The sequence below is a fragment of the Lissotriton vulgaris genome, unplaced genomic scaffold, assembly GCF_964263255.1.
Source record: "Lissotriton vulgaris unplaced genomic scaffold, aLisVul1.2 SCAFFOLD_1516, whole genome shotgun sequence".
In the NCBI taxonomy this organism is placed as follows: Eukaryota; Metazoa; Chordata; class Amphibia; order Caudata; family Salamandridae; genus Lissotriton; species Lissotriton vulgaris.
In genome coordinates this window covers 5,390-19,473 of record NW_028245251.1, presented here as the reverse complement: position 1 = coordinate 19,473, position 14,084 = coordinate 5,390, and the positions used below count along the sequence as shown (strand labels likewise).

The 14,084-nt window shown below is 53.8% G+C and overlaps 1 protein-coding gene across 1 annotated transcript in view; it reads left to right on the top strand.

Annotated features, from left to right (window-relative positions):
• Window positions 1–13,617, top strand: part of LOC147666494 (E3 ubiquitin-protein ligase TRIM39-like) — a 239,047-nt gene extending 225,430 nt beyond the window's left edge. Inside the window, exon 8 of the mRNA XM_086949038.1 lies at window positions 12,654–13,617. Within this exon, the coding sequence (XP_086805164.1) occupies window positions 12,654–13,198 (545 nt within the window). The 3' untranslated portion in view covers window positions 13,199–13,617. The remainder of the gene's footprint in view (window positions 1–12,653) is intronic.
• Window positions 13,618–14,084: the final 467 nt, after the last annotated feature.

Here is a 14,084-nt window from a genome sequence, read left to right as displayed (position 1 = left end):
GGTTCCCATCTAATCTCTCCATTGAGGGCCGGGCTAGGGGCGCCTCTGCGAACCGGGAAAAGGCATGTCTTAGCCCAATTCACCCGGAGGCCCGAGACCTCCCCAAACGCCGTGAGCGCCGTCGCCGCTCCACGTAGGGCTACAACTGGGTCCTCAAGGAAGAGCAACAGGTCGTCGGCATATAGCGAAATGTGGTGCGGGCCCGAAGGTGTCCAGAAGCCATTGTAATGAGCCCCCGATCGGAGTAGCAGTGCAAGAGGCTCCACCGCCAGCGCGAAGAGAAGTGGGGATAACGAGCAGCCCTGTCTCGTGCCTCTTTCCACCGGGTACTGTGAGGAAATTAACGGACCCGCTCGAACCCTGGCCGATACGGAAGTATACAATACCGCGGTCCATCTGATGAAACCCTCGCCGAGGCCGAACCGCCGCAACACAGCGTGCAGGTAGTCCCATTCCAGGCTATCAAATGCCTTCTCTAAATCTACCGATAGGACCACCGGGCACGGAGCATCTACAAGCGGTTCACCCAGCAAGCGGAACAACCTACGGATGTTCATTGTCGTGTTGCGCTTGGGGATGAACCCAGCTTGGTCTTCATGCACCAGGGAGCTCATGTGGCCCAGCAGTCTCGAGGCCAAGATGCTGCTCAGAATCTTATAATCAACCATCAGCATCGATAAGGGACGGTAGGACGCCGGATCGGCCGAGTCCCGTCCCGGCTTGAGGGGGGGGAACCACCAGGGCCTCGCGCATCGAGCCGGGGAGTCGGCCAAGCCTCTTCGCCTCTCTGTATACGATCACCAGTCTCGGAGCCAGGAGGTCGGCATAGGCCGCGTAAAATTCCACAGGAAGACCGTCTAGACCCGGGGTCTTGTTCCGCGCCATCATTTTAATGGAGCTGCGGATCTCCCCCAGTTCAATATCGGACCCCAGGGCTTTCGCCACGTCAGGCTCCACCGTTGGGAGCTCCAGGGGCCTCAGATAGTCCTCGAGAAGGTCGGGGTCTTTGGCAGCACGACTGCGATATAGCTGATCGTAGTAGTGCCGGTAGCAGCCTAGGATCTCCGGTTGAGTGTGCACCATGGTCCCGTCCGCCTTGCGCATGGACGTCGTCTGTGAGGTCTGGCGCGTAGGGTTAGCCAGCCATGCCAGCAATGCGCTCGATCTATCCCCTTCTGCGAGGGACCGAACCGTATAGGCCTTGTAGTCGAAGCAGCGCAGCCGCTCGACCTCGGCCGCCACCGCCTCCTTCGCCTCTGCCGTGCGTCCCTGAAGTTCAGGGTGCCCGGGGCGGCGGAGTTCCAACTCACGAAGCCTCCGATCAGCCACGTCTAAGTCATCGAGGATAACCCGCCTCATACCTACCTTCTTGGTGATGCAATAACCCCTCACCACCACCTTAAAAGCATCCCACTCCAGCGCTCTCGAGCTCGCAGTGCCCCTGTTGGACGCGAAATACTCCTCGATCTTGTCCCCTAATTCCGCTTTGAACACAGTGTCCTCGAGGATCTCAGGACGTAACTTCCAGGTGGGCACCGCCGGCGCCCCCGGAAACCAGCGAAGGGCCACGTGTTAGGTGCGTATACACAGCAAACATTCAGGTCCCTCCCCCCCAGTGTGCCCGAAATGGCCACGTAGCGCCCCTCTGGATCTACCACTGAGTTTGTGACCTGGAAGGGAACCCCAGCTCTAATCCAAATTAGCGCCCCCCTGGCATACGCGGAGTACGACGTGTAGAAGACCTGCCCCCTCCACCTACGCTGCAGCGCCGCCCCTTCCGCCTTGTTCAGATGGGTCTCCTGCAGCAGCGCCATTTGTATTCCCCTACGCACTAAATAAGCATGGACTTTGTGCCGCCTAGACATGGTATGAAGCCCCCGCACATTCCAAGTAATACACTTCACATTAGCAACGTCAGCCATTGTCCCATACTGTTCGTGCAAAGTCTCCCCATCTGGGTCCCAACAAAGAGCAAACAACAATCAACCCAGCACTGATGGCGGCCATTTCCCCCAACCAAAACTCAACAAATCTTATGCTAACCAAACCCCTGCCCACCCTCCCCAGAACAGGACCCAAAAAGCTCCATCTAGTTCCCATCCAAACCATACCCTCAGAAAACCCTTCGTCCCCAACTAATCCTACGGTCGCCACCGTAGGAAGGCCTTAAGGGCCAGGTGCGGGCTGGGTGGTGGCAGTGGGCCCTCGATGCCCTGGCTACCAGGACTGAAGCAAGCCCAAAACAGTATCGGTAACCCTCGGGGCAAAAGCAAGGCACCCCACCCCCCGCTTCCCCGGAGATCATGCTGAAGCATCGGCTCCCGCCACCCCCGCTACGGGCCCCCACCCAAAAGGATGCAGCTCACCCCATCAACCCTGTCCATCTAGAAGGTCCTCAACCGATTTCGGCGTGATCACCGGTGTGCTGATGCTATCTGTCACCGAGTCCTCCGAGTCCGTCGATGCCCCCTCGCCACCAGGGTTCTCTTCTTCTGTAATGGTATCATCTCGTGAACCAGACAGTGCAGACAACGCCTCTAATACTCCTTTCCGCTCCGTCGATGTCTCCGCAGTTGAAGGGCCGCCCGACCGGCCTCGGCGACTCCGTATCCTCTTAGATCGCCGTCGCTGTCCCGGCTCCGCCGCTGGCTGAGATGTGGCGGCGAAACCATCTTTCCCAGCTCTATAAAGTTCAAGCCAGTTACAGACATCCTCCGGGGTATCAAAAAACTGAGTCTTGTCATCAACAACGATGCGGAGCTTTGCAGGAAATAGGAGCGAGTATTGGATGCCCTCACTCCGGAGCTCGCGCTTGACCGCTAAGAATGAAAACCGCCTGCGTTGGGTTTCATAGGTGTAGTCCGGGAAGATGTTCACCTGGCTGTTCTCCACCTTGAAGGGGCCATTATGTCTAGCGGCATTGAGGATAAGGTCCCTGTCGCGAAAATGCAGGAGGCGCGCTACCACCGGACGCGGTGCACGGCCCTGTTGCGGTGGCCTTGCCGGGACCCTATGAGCTCGTTCAAGGGTGTAGAAAGAGGATAAGCCCTCCGGGGCCACCGTGTCTCGGAGCCAGGCTTCCAAGTAGGCCACCATGTCGCCATCTTCGATCTTCTCCGGCAGGCCTACCACTCGGATGTTGTTGCGCCTGTTACGGCCTTCCGCATCCTCCGCTCGCTGTTCCAGGGCAGAAATCCGGGATAGGGCATCTTTCATTGTCGCGGCCAAGGATCGCTGCGCCGGCTCCAAGGTCTTCACCGAGCCTTCCACTTCTTTGACCCTGTCCGACAACTTGCCATGATCCGCCCTAAGGAGGCTCAGGCTCGTCGCCACCTGGGCAATGTCCTGCTGAAGGGCCGAGCGTGTGGTCGCAATCGCCTCCAGGACGCGGTCAAACTGTTGCTGCAACGGCGCGCCCCCAGCGCTTCCCGGGTCACCATGGCCCTCCTTGTCCGGGGTCTCCGAATCAGAGGCGGCCGGGGTGGTCCCCTTGGCCCCTCTCGGCTTCCCCATGTCGCGGGAAGCGCACAGTGTGGACTCAGGTAAAGGCGCCACCGAGTGCGGGCGTCGGCTATAACTCTCTCGATTGCTGGCCCTCAGAGTGAGGGCTAGCGATCCTCTTCTCCAAGGCCAGGTGGACCTCCACAGCTTCGGCTCGCGCCACCACCGTGTGGTCGGAGAGCACTGAGGAGGAGGCGGAGACACTCGGCGCCAGGCCGGGCAGGCCCGTCTGGTTGACGAGGACCCGGAGCGAGGGCCACCCACACCACCAGAGACTTTGTGGCGCCAGGGGGCTGTGCTTCCCATGGGATCGGGTCGATCGGGGGAGGCGGCCAAGCGCTGCGTCGGGGGTCGGCACCACCGTCAGGGTTTCCAGGCGTCCGTGTGCCGGGGCTCACTATGGTAGGGGCATCCGACCATCCAGGCTCAAACACCAATGCCAGAGTCTCGTTTGGTCAAAGTCCAGATCCTCACTCTCCAGGAAGACAAAAGAGCGGAGGGCACACCGTAATCAGCGACGTTCCACCAGTCTAATGGTCCCGTCCGAGGGGACAAAGGGGTCCGGGCGCCATGTTGGGTCGCTCTCCTCGGGACCACAAACTTCGAGTTTCGGGCGGATCAGCACCCGTCTAGACTGCGCCAGGTGCCTCAGTAGGGTCCAGTCGGGCCGAACAACGATTTGCGGGGGCTAGGGTGCCCCGCGGCCTCCGATTAACAGGATAATTCCGGGCACAGTCCCGGAGCCGAGCTCTCAGGCGTCCATCGCCATCGGCGCCCAAGCCACGCCCCCCTGCAGGTTTATTATTACATACAACATTATGTAATCACAGTGGGTTATCTTACGGGCGATCCAAGGGCAGGCGCATTCTCGCCACCTGCCCGCCTGATGAGCCAATCAGCACAGTGGCGAACCACCCAACTGCTGCACCATTATGGTAATCATACTACTCACGCCCCTTGCGGGGAGTATCCAGGCAAACCCCCGGTTGCTCAGGCCCACAACCGCCCGAAGGACTACTGGGGCGCCGACACGTGTTCCTAGACCTCCCATGAGGTTCTAGGTTAGGCTCTGGCACCCCTATGTGCCGTCTGAAGTACATTGTTGCACCTCTCTGCTTCCGGATCGCCCAGTAACTCCGCCACAGCCCGGCCGGCGGCCACCGTCGCCGTCCGGTCCCCCCACCACCTTGCTTCCTAGGGAAAACCTGCAACCCTTGCTCTGCAGAGCATCTGGTCAGTCCAAATGAACAAGACCAAGACGACAGAAGAGCGGTGGACTCTTTCCACCTCGCAGAGACCTGATGCTGGCATGAACATTACATGCCTAACGAGAAACCCAGGCCCCCTGCCACTAATCTGCAGATACCCCCAGGTCTTTTAGTCCTTACAACCACAGTGTACCCATCCCCGGTTCGTGAGGTTATACTAACAGGAAATGACAAGTGAAGAGCGGGGGCCCCTTACTGCTGCAGGCGCTTCGTATCAAACTCTAGGCGTAACAGCACATGCCCTGAAACTTCAACCCAACCCTTCACCACAAGCGTCAGCAGGCATACCCAGCTAAGTTACCACTACTGGTGAAACGCCATTCTCCGCAAAACATGGAGGAAGTGTGCTTGCGATGAACGCCTGTGCTGCAATACTCAAGAGAGCACAGGGACAAAGAAGGGGTCAGTACATATTATACTATACAACTCGGGCAATGTCTTATATATGCCAATACAGGATTGGCGTAACAGCAGGCAACACCTGCCCACTTGGGTTGTAGGCTGGAGGCAACTTAGGCTATTGAACAATAGGCATTACAGCACATGCCCTGAAACTCAACCCCATCCTTCACCACAAGCGCCCACTGGCATACCCAGCTAAGTTACCACTACTGGTGAAACGCCGTTCACCGCATAACATGGAGAAAGTGCGCTTCCGAAGAACGCTTGTGCTGCTAAGGGACAAAGAACGGAACAGTACATATACTATAACTTGGGTGATGCATACATATGTCAATACAGGATTGACAGGTCTTAATGGCGGGCCACACCTGCCCTCTCGGGATGAAGACTGGAGGCAGCTAGGCCATGCTACCTCTAAGATAGCTTGTCAGAGAGGAAAACTTAGGACCACCAACAAGGGATTGTTGGGACTGAAACCAAGTGCCACCCTTAAGATCCCTCCCTGCATCATGACGCTTAGGCCATGCTACCTCTAAGATAGTTTATCTGTAAGGAAGACACGCCCGCTTAAACTAAAGCCCCTTAGCCACTAATCAGCATATACCCCCGAGAACAAATCCCTCTACAGCAATAGTGTAGACTACCCCAGGCTCGCAAGGTCATACCCCTGTAAATAAACCGCGTGATGCGGCGGCCTCCCCTGCTGCTATCGCTCCCTAATCTATAGAATGGGAGAGCCAGCGCAGCCACTGAAATCCACCACACACCTTCACACAAAGCCTCAGCAGACTACACCCAGTCTTGTAAAACTGCTGCTGAGGCACAGTTAACAAACTTCAACTGTAAATTGCGCTTTATGTACGCTTGTGCAACTATACTTCAGCAAATTACAGAGGGATATTTCAGTGCGCAATGCATAATTTAGTATCACTTGCGTGGTGTACTTGTATTTGATATATAGGCTTGCACAAGTAAACAGCTGGTACACATGCCCCCCGGCCTGGAGGCTCTTAGACCATGCTACCACAAAATAGCTTGTCTAAAACGTTGACTTCCGACCCCCGCCATAAGGGATTTAGGCTGCACACCGGTGCTCCCAATATTGTCGATGTCAAACCTCAGGCCAACCTCTCACCGCCACATAACCGAGAATGAGACACGGTGTGTCCAATTCCTGATAGGAGCCCACCGTGCGATGCCACCACCTATAATAGTGAAAACAAGCAAAAGGGGCGTTGGAGACTGGAGACGTTCTGAATTTCCAAAGCAGCTGAACTTCACTTCTGGAGCAATTCTATATTGAGCCTACTAGGGGCCCACTTCTTTAGGTATTATTGGCAGTCCAGGCTCAGGCAGTGGTTGCAAAGATACTCCACCAGATGTGGAATGAGTAACACTTCCGGCTGCATACCCTACATACTACTGATAGGCAGCAGGTGCTCCCGAACTGATTGCTCTGCAGATAGGCTGCCTTCTAGATTCCAGAGCCTTGGAAGAACAGACAGACAACAGCAGTATGATGGAAGCAAATTGGCTATTGACATGAGACCTTTTCTTCTCATAGGTTAAACTTACAACAGTGCAGGTCCCGAGATTGTTCCAAGACAATACTAACTATACCTCTTGGTTAAGGCCCCCGGAGATTTCTATGCACAATGGGTTATTATGGACCTATCAGCTTAGGGCTAGACCTAGAAATAGCTAAATCTCCTAATTTTGGCACATCCTAGACGGACTTCCACGCAGTCATACCTTACCATGACAGTACAGTAAGATAATACCCAAAAGTGAGGACCCCTCCCAATTGAGGGCCACAGGAGGATGCGCAACAGCAAATCTGCAATATGTATGATATTCAGGGGCCAAAGAAAAGTTCCACACAGCAATTATAGAGTCACAACGCGGCTCTGGGCTCCCCCTAGCACACAAGGACGTGAAATTCTGTGGAGTGCCTGCTCTACTGTATTAGAACAGACCTAAAAGGCGCCAAATATATAAAACGTGACTGAATATTAACACCTTTGGCACACTGATTACACACTGTTGTGTTCTACGTACATATGTTAAGACAGTTGCACTATCTTGTTTTTGGGTAATGATAGATGGGGTCCCACAAACGCTACACATGGTCCTACAAATGCGCAGTAGCAGGCGTACATTCCCATACATATCCACCGAGCGCACAACTACGCACCTCCCCTGGAATGAGCAGTCAATCATACGACAGCTGTGCACACATGACCCATTGCTCAGTATCACTCCTGCGGGAGACAGGCGCTCATTCACATGTACGCTGCGCACCCCTCACCCCGTGTCTGTTCCATGCAACTCCTCTGCATGGCCACTGATTTACATGCCTCTCATTTACATGCCCTTCGGCCACAGCATGCAGGTTCTGGTGCGTCGCACTTCTCCGTCAAACATGCCTCAGACACCCAAACATATATCAAGCAGAGGATGGCTCGCTCTAGTAAAGGCCCCCTAAAGATGGGCACCCAATCCCATTAAAATTTAAGCCACCACATACTGTATCTGTGTGCTGGTGGCCTGAAACACTGCCCATCTCCTGTACACCAGCAAACGGTTGTGTGTACATGTTGTCACACCATGCAGTAGCATTTGCTTGGCTGGTGTATCGCATAAGATCTTAGAACTGGATACACGGTCACCTGTAATACCGATCACCTCATACATGGTTGGCTCACTGTTTGTCTGGAGTAACCCAAATCCCTAATATGGGCACCCAGTTAAACGTACACATAATTCACCACCTACGATGCAGTGTCTGCTTGCTGCTAGCTCGGTTGCCTCACACACATACTCTAGCACTTCCAATACAGGGGTACACAATCCATATGGCAGAACATAGCTTGTGTAATTAAACACTTCCTAGACGTTTCTGTCCAATAGAATAATTAGCTCGGCGGCCCTGTAGTGAAACTGATTCTCTGTAATGCGCCCTGACACCTATGGGCAAGGCCGCGCTATATAAAACACTTATTAAGACAAAGCTACAGCTCCTGCCCCACAGCATGATGGAAGCATACAGCATGGTTTGTATTACTCGAAAATGGTTCTTCTATGCGGGCCTCAGACACCTAGAACAATGTGCGCACAAGAGCTAGATACGATTGTGAAACATACAAACGCCACTCTTTCCTTGAAAGACCACTTGTAGTCTGTACCATAGTATGTTTCTCCTCCTGTGTCAATACTGTTCCTATTGTGAATCGCTCAGCCGCCTACATGAACACAGTGCTGGGGCAGAAAGCGCATTGGAGTTGCTTGAGTCAATTGATACCATACAGATTCAATCGACTCCTACTGCCTGTAATCTTGCAAATGTATTACTGTATAATGAAGCGCATCTAGTCTGCTGGGGGGGTAGCCCTAGACACCAATCGACGCTGCAGGGCGAAAGATCCCAGGAAAGTTCCCCTGAAGCGCAGGAAAAGGCTACCATAAGGAACACAGAATAAACAGCCTGCAAGGGCCTCCATGGCTAACGGCAAACAATCAGCAGGGAAGTGGAAACAACCCAATGCCCTCGCTCCTGCCTGGACCTTTTATTGCGCATGTTGTCGTGTTACTACTGCCCACACCAGACAGGACAGGGGGCCACCCTATAGGAAATGACATCAACTACCCGAATGAATAGGACCAAAGGCATGCTACAAACTGCTATCTGGCTTACCTATTCCTGCCACAGGGTGTCCTCAAAACTTTGCAATGATGCACTCATACTTGTAATATAGAAACAACGTAACTTGCGCACGTGCCCCTTTTCCTCTTGTAATGCACCTCTTATAGATGCGCACGCTTGACACTTGCTACATATAACTAGGCGTTTGCTTAAATGTGCTCACCATGGTGCTCCCCTGTATCAGTGATGTTCCTATTGTTAAGCGCTCTAAAATGTACAGGATGCCACCTATTGTATTGCTATAGAGAAGACACTGACGCTGAACGGGAAAAGTCTGCTCCATCTTGCAGGGATAAGCAAGTGTGTACCTGAATTACAACTGCAGCGGTCTGGGTAGTGTCATACCAGGACTCGACCCCGTTTCCGACGCAGCAGACGACCGCTTACGGCCCATGATGCTATACACCAAATGCATAATAGAACACAAAACAAGGTTGCGGCCGAAACGGCTTATCTCTCACGCAGAAATATGCGTCGCCGCAAGTTCGATCGATTGTGCCAGGGGGTACTATTGTCGAAGACACTATCTACTTTTGACACTACAAACCCTTTAAGAATGCTGACTCAGGCAACAAATTTGCGCCCGCAATGTACTTACCAAACTCGCAGCAATAAACAATGGCACATGAAAAAATTGCACGAGGCACCCAATTGAGCCTAAGATACTCTGGCCCTATGCAACTATACCCCCTTGTAATCACGACGCCATAACACCATCGCGCGCGGAATAGGCTTACCCATTGCGCGGAACTATACTCCAATAGCACATACAATTTAAGCATGGAAGCAATACTCACGGCTGCCGGTTCTATGTACACGCGCCACCGCACGCCCTAAGGCAGGGGCGCAGGGGGGGGCGTGAACGCAACTGCAAATATTGCAACCCAGAACCCCACCCCGGCCAACGTGAGGCCTCAAACATTACGCAAGATCCTTCACACACCGACTCCAACTTAAGCCGGCCCCCCACGCTTCACTGATACATACCCCGCAACAATTGGCTGAAGCTGTGGGACACCGCGCAGCACCGAGGAGTGCGAAAAAAAAAGGGGGGGGGGGTTGGATGCGAGTCGGGCCTGCAACGGGAGGAAATAAAACAATTTATGTTAGTTTACTCAACAACGTGGGACCTGGAGCAGCGCATCGTGCACCTACGCAGACCCACACGACCCATTGCAAAACTGTCCAACGCAGCCGCATGCCGCAAAAGACGCCGGACACACCGCCCTAAAATTGGCGCTTTAAGCAAGTCATACGCCCCATACCAGACATATCGCCTTGAAATGTTCAAACCTGAGGAAGAAATAGAGACAAAACAAGTGGCCACCAAGCCGAGACGATCCCGCTGTGGCTGCGCTCCCACGCGGCCCCGAGGTCAAACCACCGGAGCCTCGTCGAACTCTTTGCCAAACGCTGCAGGATCCCAGCATGGCACAGATGAGGAGGAAAAGGGGAGAGCACTGTAGCTGCGGGCCACGTGGCCCTGGGAAACCATACATCCCCTGACGAGTAATGTTACCACAGCATGCAACCAAGACATGACGGCCCCTGAAGGCATGCCCCCCCCCCGGCAATGGCGGCATCCCCTAAAATGGCGGCAACCCCAACACGTGGCATTGCACAAAAAGCATTTAATACGTTAAATACACTGCAGCCACGCACATGCATAACGACCTGTTACTGCAAACCTGACATAAATAGAAGAAGCGATAATATAACTGACATTCTCGAACATGTTGCCCAGGGTAAACGCACCATACACCCCAACACTGCAGATGCGAACCGCTGAAATGTGAAGCGTTTACATGATAACGATAATATTGAGCCTCGAGATACTAGGCCCAATGATACTATGCTCCCCTTGTAATTACGATCGCAGCATACATGTACACGCGTAGAGGGCTGAACCTTCGCGCACAATTATCTAATACCCGGAGTAAATAAATCAATCACACTATACAAATTGCGCACGTAAGGCTCATCCATAGCCTTGAAGTATGCAATGCCACACTTTCAAAATAAACAAGGCTCTCAATTGAGCATCGAGATACCATGGCCAATGCTAGTATACACCCTTTGTAAGAGAGGGGGCCCATCAACACCATTGCGCTCGGAAAGGCATGTCGCTCCTGTTCCAAAAGCCGCGAAGCTCGAGCAACAGAATAACACACCTCTGTTCTGTGGCCCCGGAGCGATTGCATCAATGCACTCCTAATCTCGCGCACAGCATGCTAATACAAAGGCTGTAGCACGAGGATCACGTGCCGAGTCCGCCCACCGTGCTCAATATGTAGACACGAGCTGAAAATTAACACACTTGTGATATATGGAAGGTACTAATACTCTACCCCCCACTCGCCCCGTCGTGCATACCAAACTGTACAGTTGAGTCTGCGCACAGCGACACATCAAGGCGCACACTTGATGAAACACGCTCCCACTGGGGCATACTCACGAGATCACCCAATAAATTCATGCACGTAAGAATTAGCCACGTGGGATACCCTCGGAGGTCCGTTTTGTGAACTGCATGTAAGGCGGGCAATACTAAAGAAAGCAAAGCTCACTGATCCTCTGAAAACATACCATGTACACAGATAACTGCAGAGGGCCTCTAAAACGTTTGTCCGTAAAATCTATCTGGCAAGGCATTAGGACGCATAGTACCCCACAGTGCTGAGTAGAAATCATCGCATGAACGCAGGAACACATCTATTTTAAATTCGGGGAAAACCCCAAGTATTTGCTCCGTCCTCATGTCGTATATGCCATTTCAACAATTTACTCTAACAATCGTGAAGCAGGCGCCGATGCGAGAATTATCCGTGCCGCGCCGCTACTAAAACCCTGGTCCCAGGCCCAATCTCTGTTTCGGAGACCGCCGCTCTAACCAGAGTGCCACACTTCTCTGCAACCGCAGAGGGCTCAGTGCCCCTAACAAATTGCTCCGTTCCCTCTGCCACACACTCACTATGCTCCCCAGCATGCGAGAAACCGGACGGGCCCCCCAAATGCCCCAATGCCAAATGAAGCGCAAAACGGTCGACATTTAAACACAAGAGCTTACAACACCGTCCCCCGCCACTCACCACGTGCACGAGACAAACCAGGGACCCGACGTCCTAGTATCACGGCAACTCCATCGACACGACCACCTAAGCCAGAGTGACGAGTACAAAAGAGTGTCCCCGACGTAACGCGGGCGACGTCCGGAGCGGCAAAGAGGCCTATACAAGGCGAGGGGGAGAGATATAGCCCCTCTGCCTGCCGCCCCGGACGCGCGTCACAGACCCGCCCCCCCTCCAACTGGGCGTCGCCTGCCCAGGGGAGGAGTGACCACTGAAAGGGACGGGGGGACAGCCCTCCGTGACTAGGGGCCCGCCCTCCTGATGGCCACTGCGTGGCCTCGGGCAGGAGCATTTTCACTGAGGGTGAGGCTTGATAGGAACCTGCCAGGGCTCCTGGTGTTTAGCACCGGCAGGACCCGGGGTAATTAAAGCCCTGCCCCACCTGGAGTCAGTTGTGAGCTATGACACCTGTGAGCTATAATAACCTGATACTTACAGCACTTACAGACAGCAATACTTCACCACTAAGGGCATTTTGAAAAGACGCTGTGATGATGATTATACCCTTAATTACTACGATTAAACGGGGGTGCTGGTGAAATGAGCATGAGGTCAGTCGGGGTGGGGCTGCTGCAGCGACCGGCTGAGTAAGAGTGACGTGTTTATTGTGGACGGGTGGTTTCTGACCTCTGATCTCTGCTTCTCTTGCAGCTGCGGTGACCCTGGATCCGGACACCGCTCATCGGAGGCTCATCCTGTCTGAGGCCGGAAGGAGCGTGAGGCTGGGCGACAGAGACCAGGGTCAGCCCGACACGCCCCAGAGATTCAACCCTGTCGTCGCTGTCCTGGGGAGAGAGAGGCTGAGCTCCGGGAGGCATTACTGGGAGGTGGAGGTGGGGGACAAGGCGGGCTGGGAGCTGGGAGTGTGTGACGAGGCTGTGAGCAGGAAGGGGAGGATCACAGCAACACCTGAGGATGGATACTGGACAGTGGGGCTCAGAGATGGTAAATATATCGCTGCCACCTCCCCTTCCATCCTCCTGACCCCCCATGCGCCCCCCAGGGCTGTGGGTCTCTTCCTGGACTATGAGGCGGGCAGGCTCTCGGTCTACAATGTGGATGACCGGTCTCTGCTCTTCACCTTCTCCGGGACCTCCTTCTCCCCCACCCTGCGGCCCTACTTAAGTCCCTATCTTAACGAGGGAGGGAGGAATGCGGGGGCGCTACGGGTCCTGACGGTGCCAGGGCGGGAGTGAAGAGACTGTCAGCAGCGCTGGGTAAAAATTTATCCAGTGCCGCCACCACATACAGCCATTCGTTTCTAAGCATTGTTTAGGATGAAAAAAAATTCACTTTAGAACAGCGGTGTCGTTTCTAAATCCACTTCTGTTTGCGTTTCCATCCTCCACTATATGAAGAGGATAGTGGAATTTGTTTCCAAAGCCGTGCGGTGCAGGGCTGTGTGTTTGAGTGCTGCTGAGCACTGGCCAGTAAGTGCAGAGTATGGCTTTCACCTGCCCCGACCTGCTACTCCTGCCACACAGCTCTATCCCCGATCTGGGTCAAGGCTGGGAGCGAGGGTGCTACCCACACTTTTCAGGCGCCTTTTCCAGTGAATCCCTCCCTGCATATCCGTCTCCAGTATCGGGGAACGCTGAAAAAAAAAATGTTATCCCTATCACGTCTGTCTTTCTGATTTGGGGCCCATTGGCGAAAGGGGGGGGGGAAGAAAGCACCGACACGAGACTCAATGTAAGTGTGACAAAGGCCGCTTTATTGGAAGCAGGTGCATCCTACACAATAACATCCTTGGCCTGCGCCGCACAATCTAAACCTCATAAATATGTAATTTCCTGCCTCACCCCCACCCCCTCCCCTAACTGATTCCCACAATCCACAAACAGTAACAATTAGCATAACGTCAATTTGCCTCTCCACCTGGCTAAATACTTTGTGCTTGACCTACCCCCCGATAATCCAAACAGTTCTCCTACTCTTCCCCCATATATTAGGAAGAACCGCCCCTACATACAGAATGCACCCCACACCTGCTCCAGCGACATGCGAAAACCCCCCACCCAATCCAAAAACCCACTTTGTGCACCGAATACAAAACAGTGTAAACAGCCTTGAAAAAGCCCT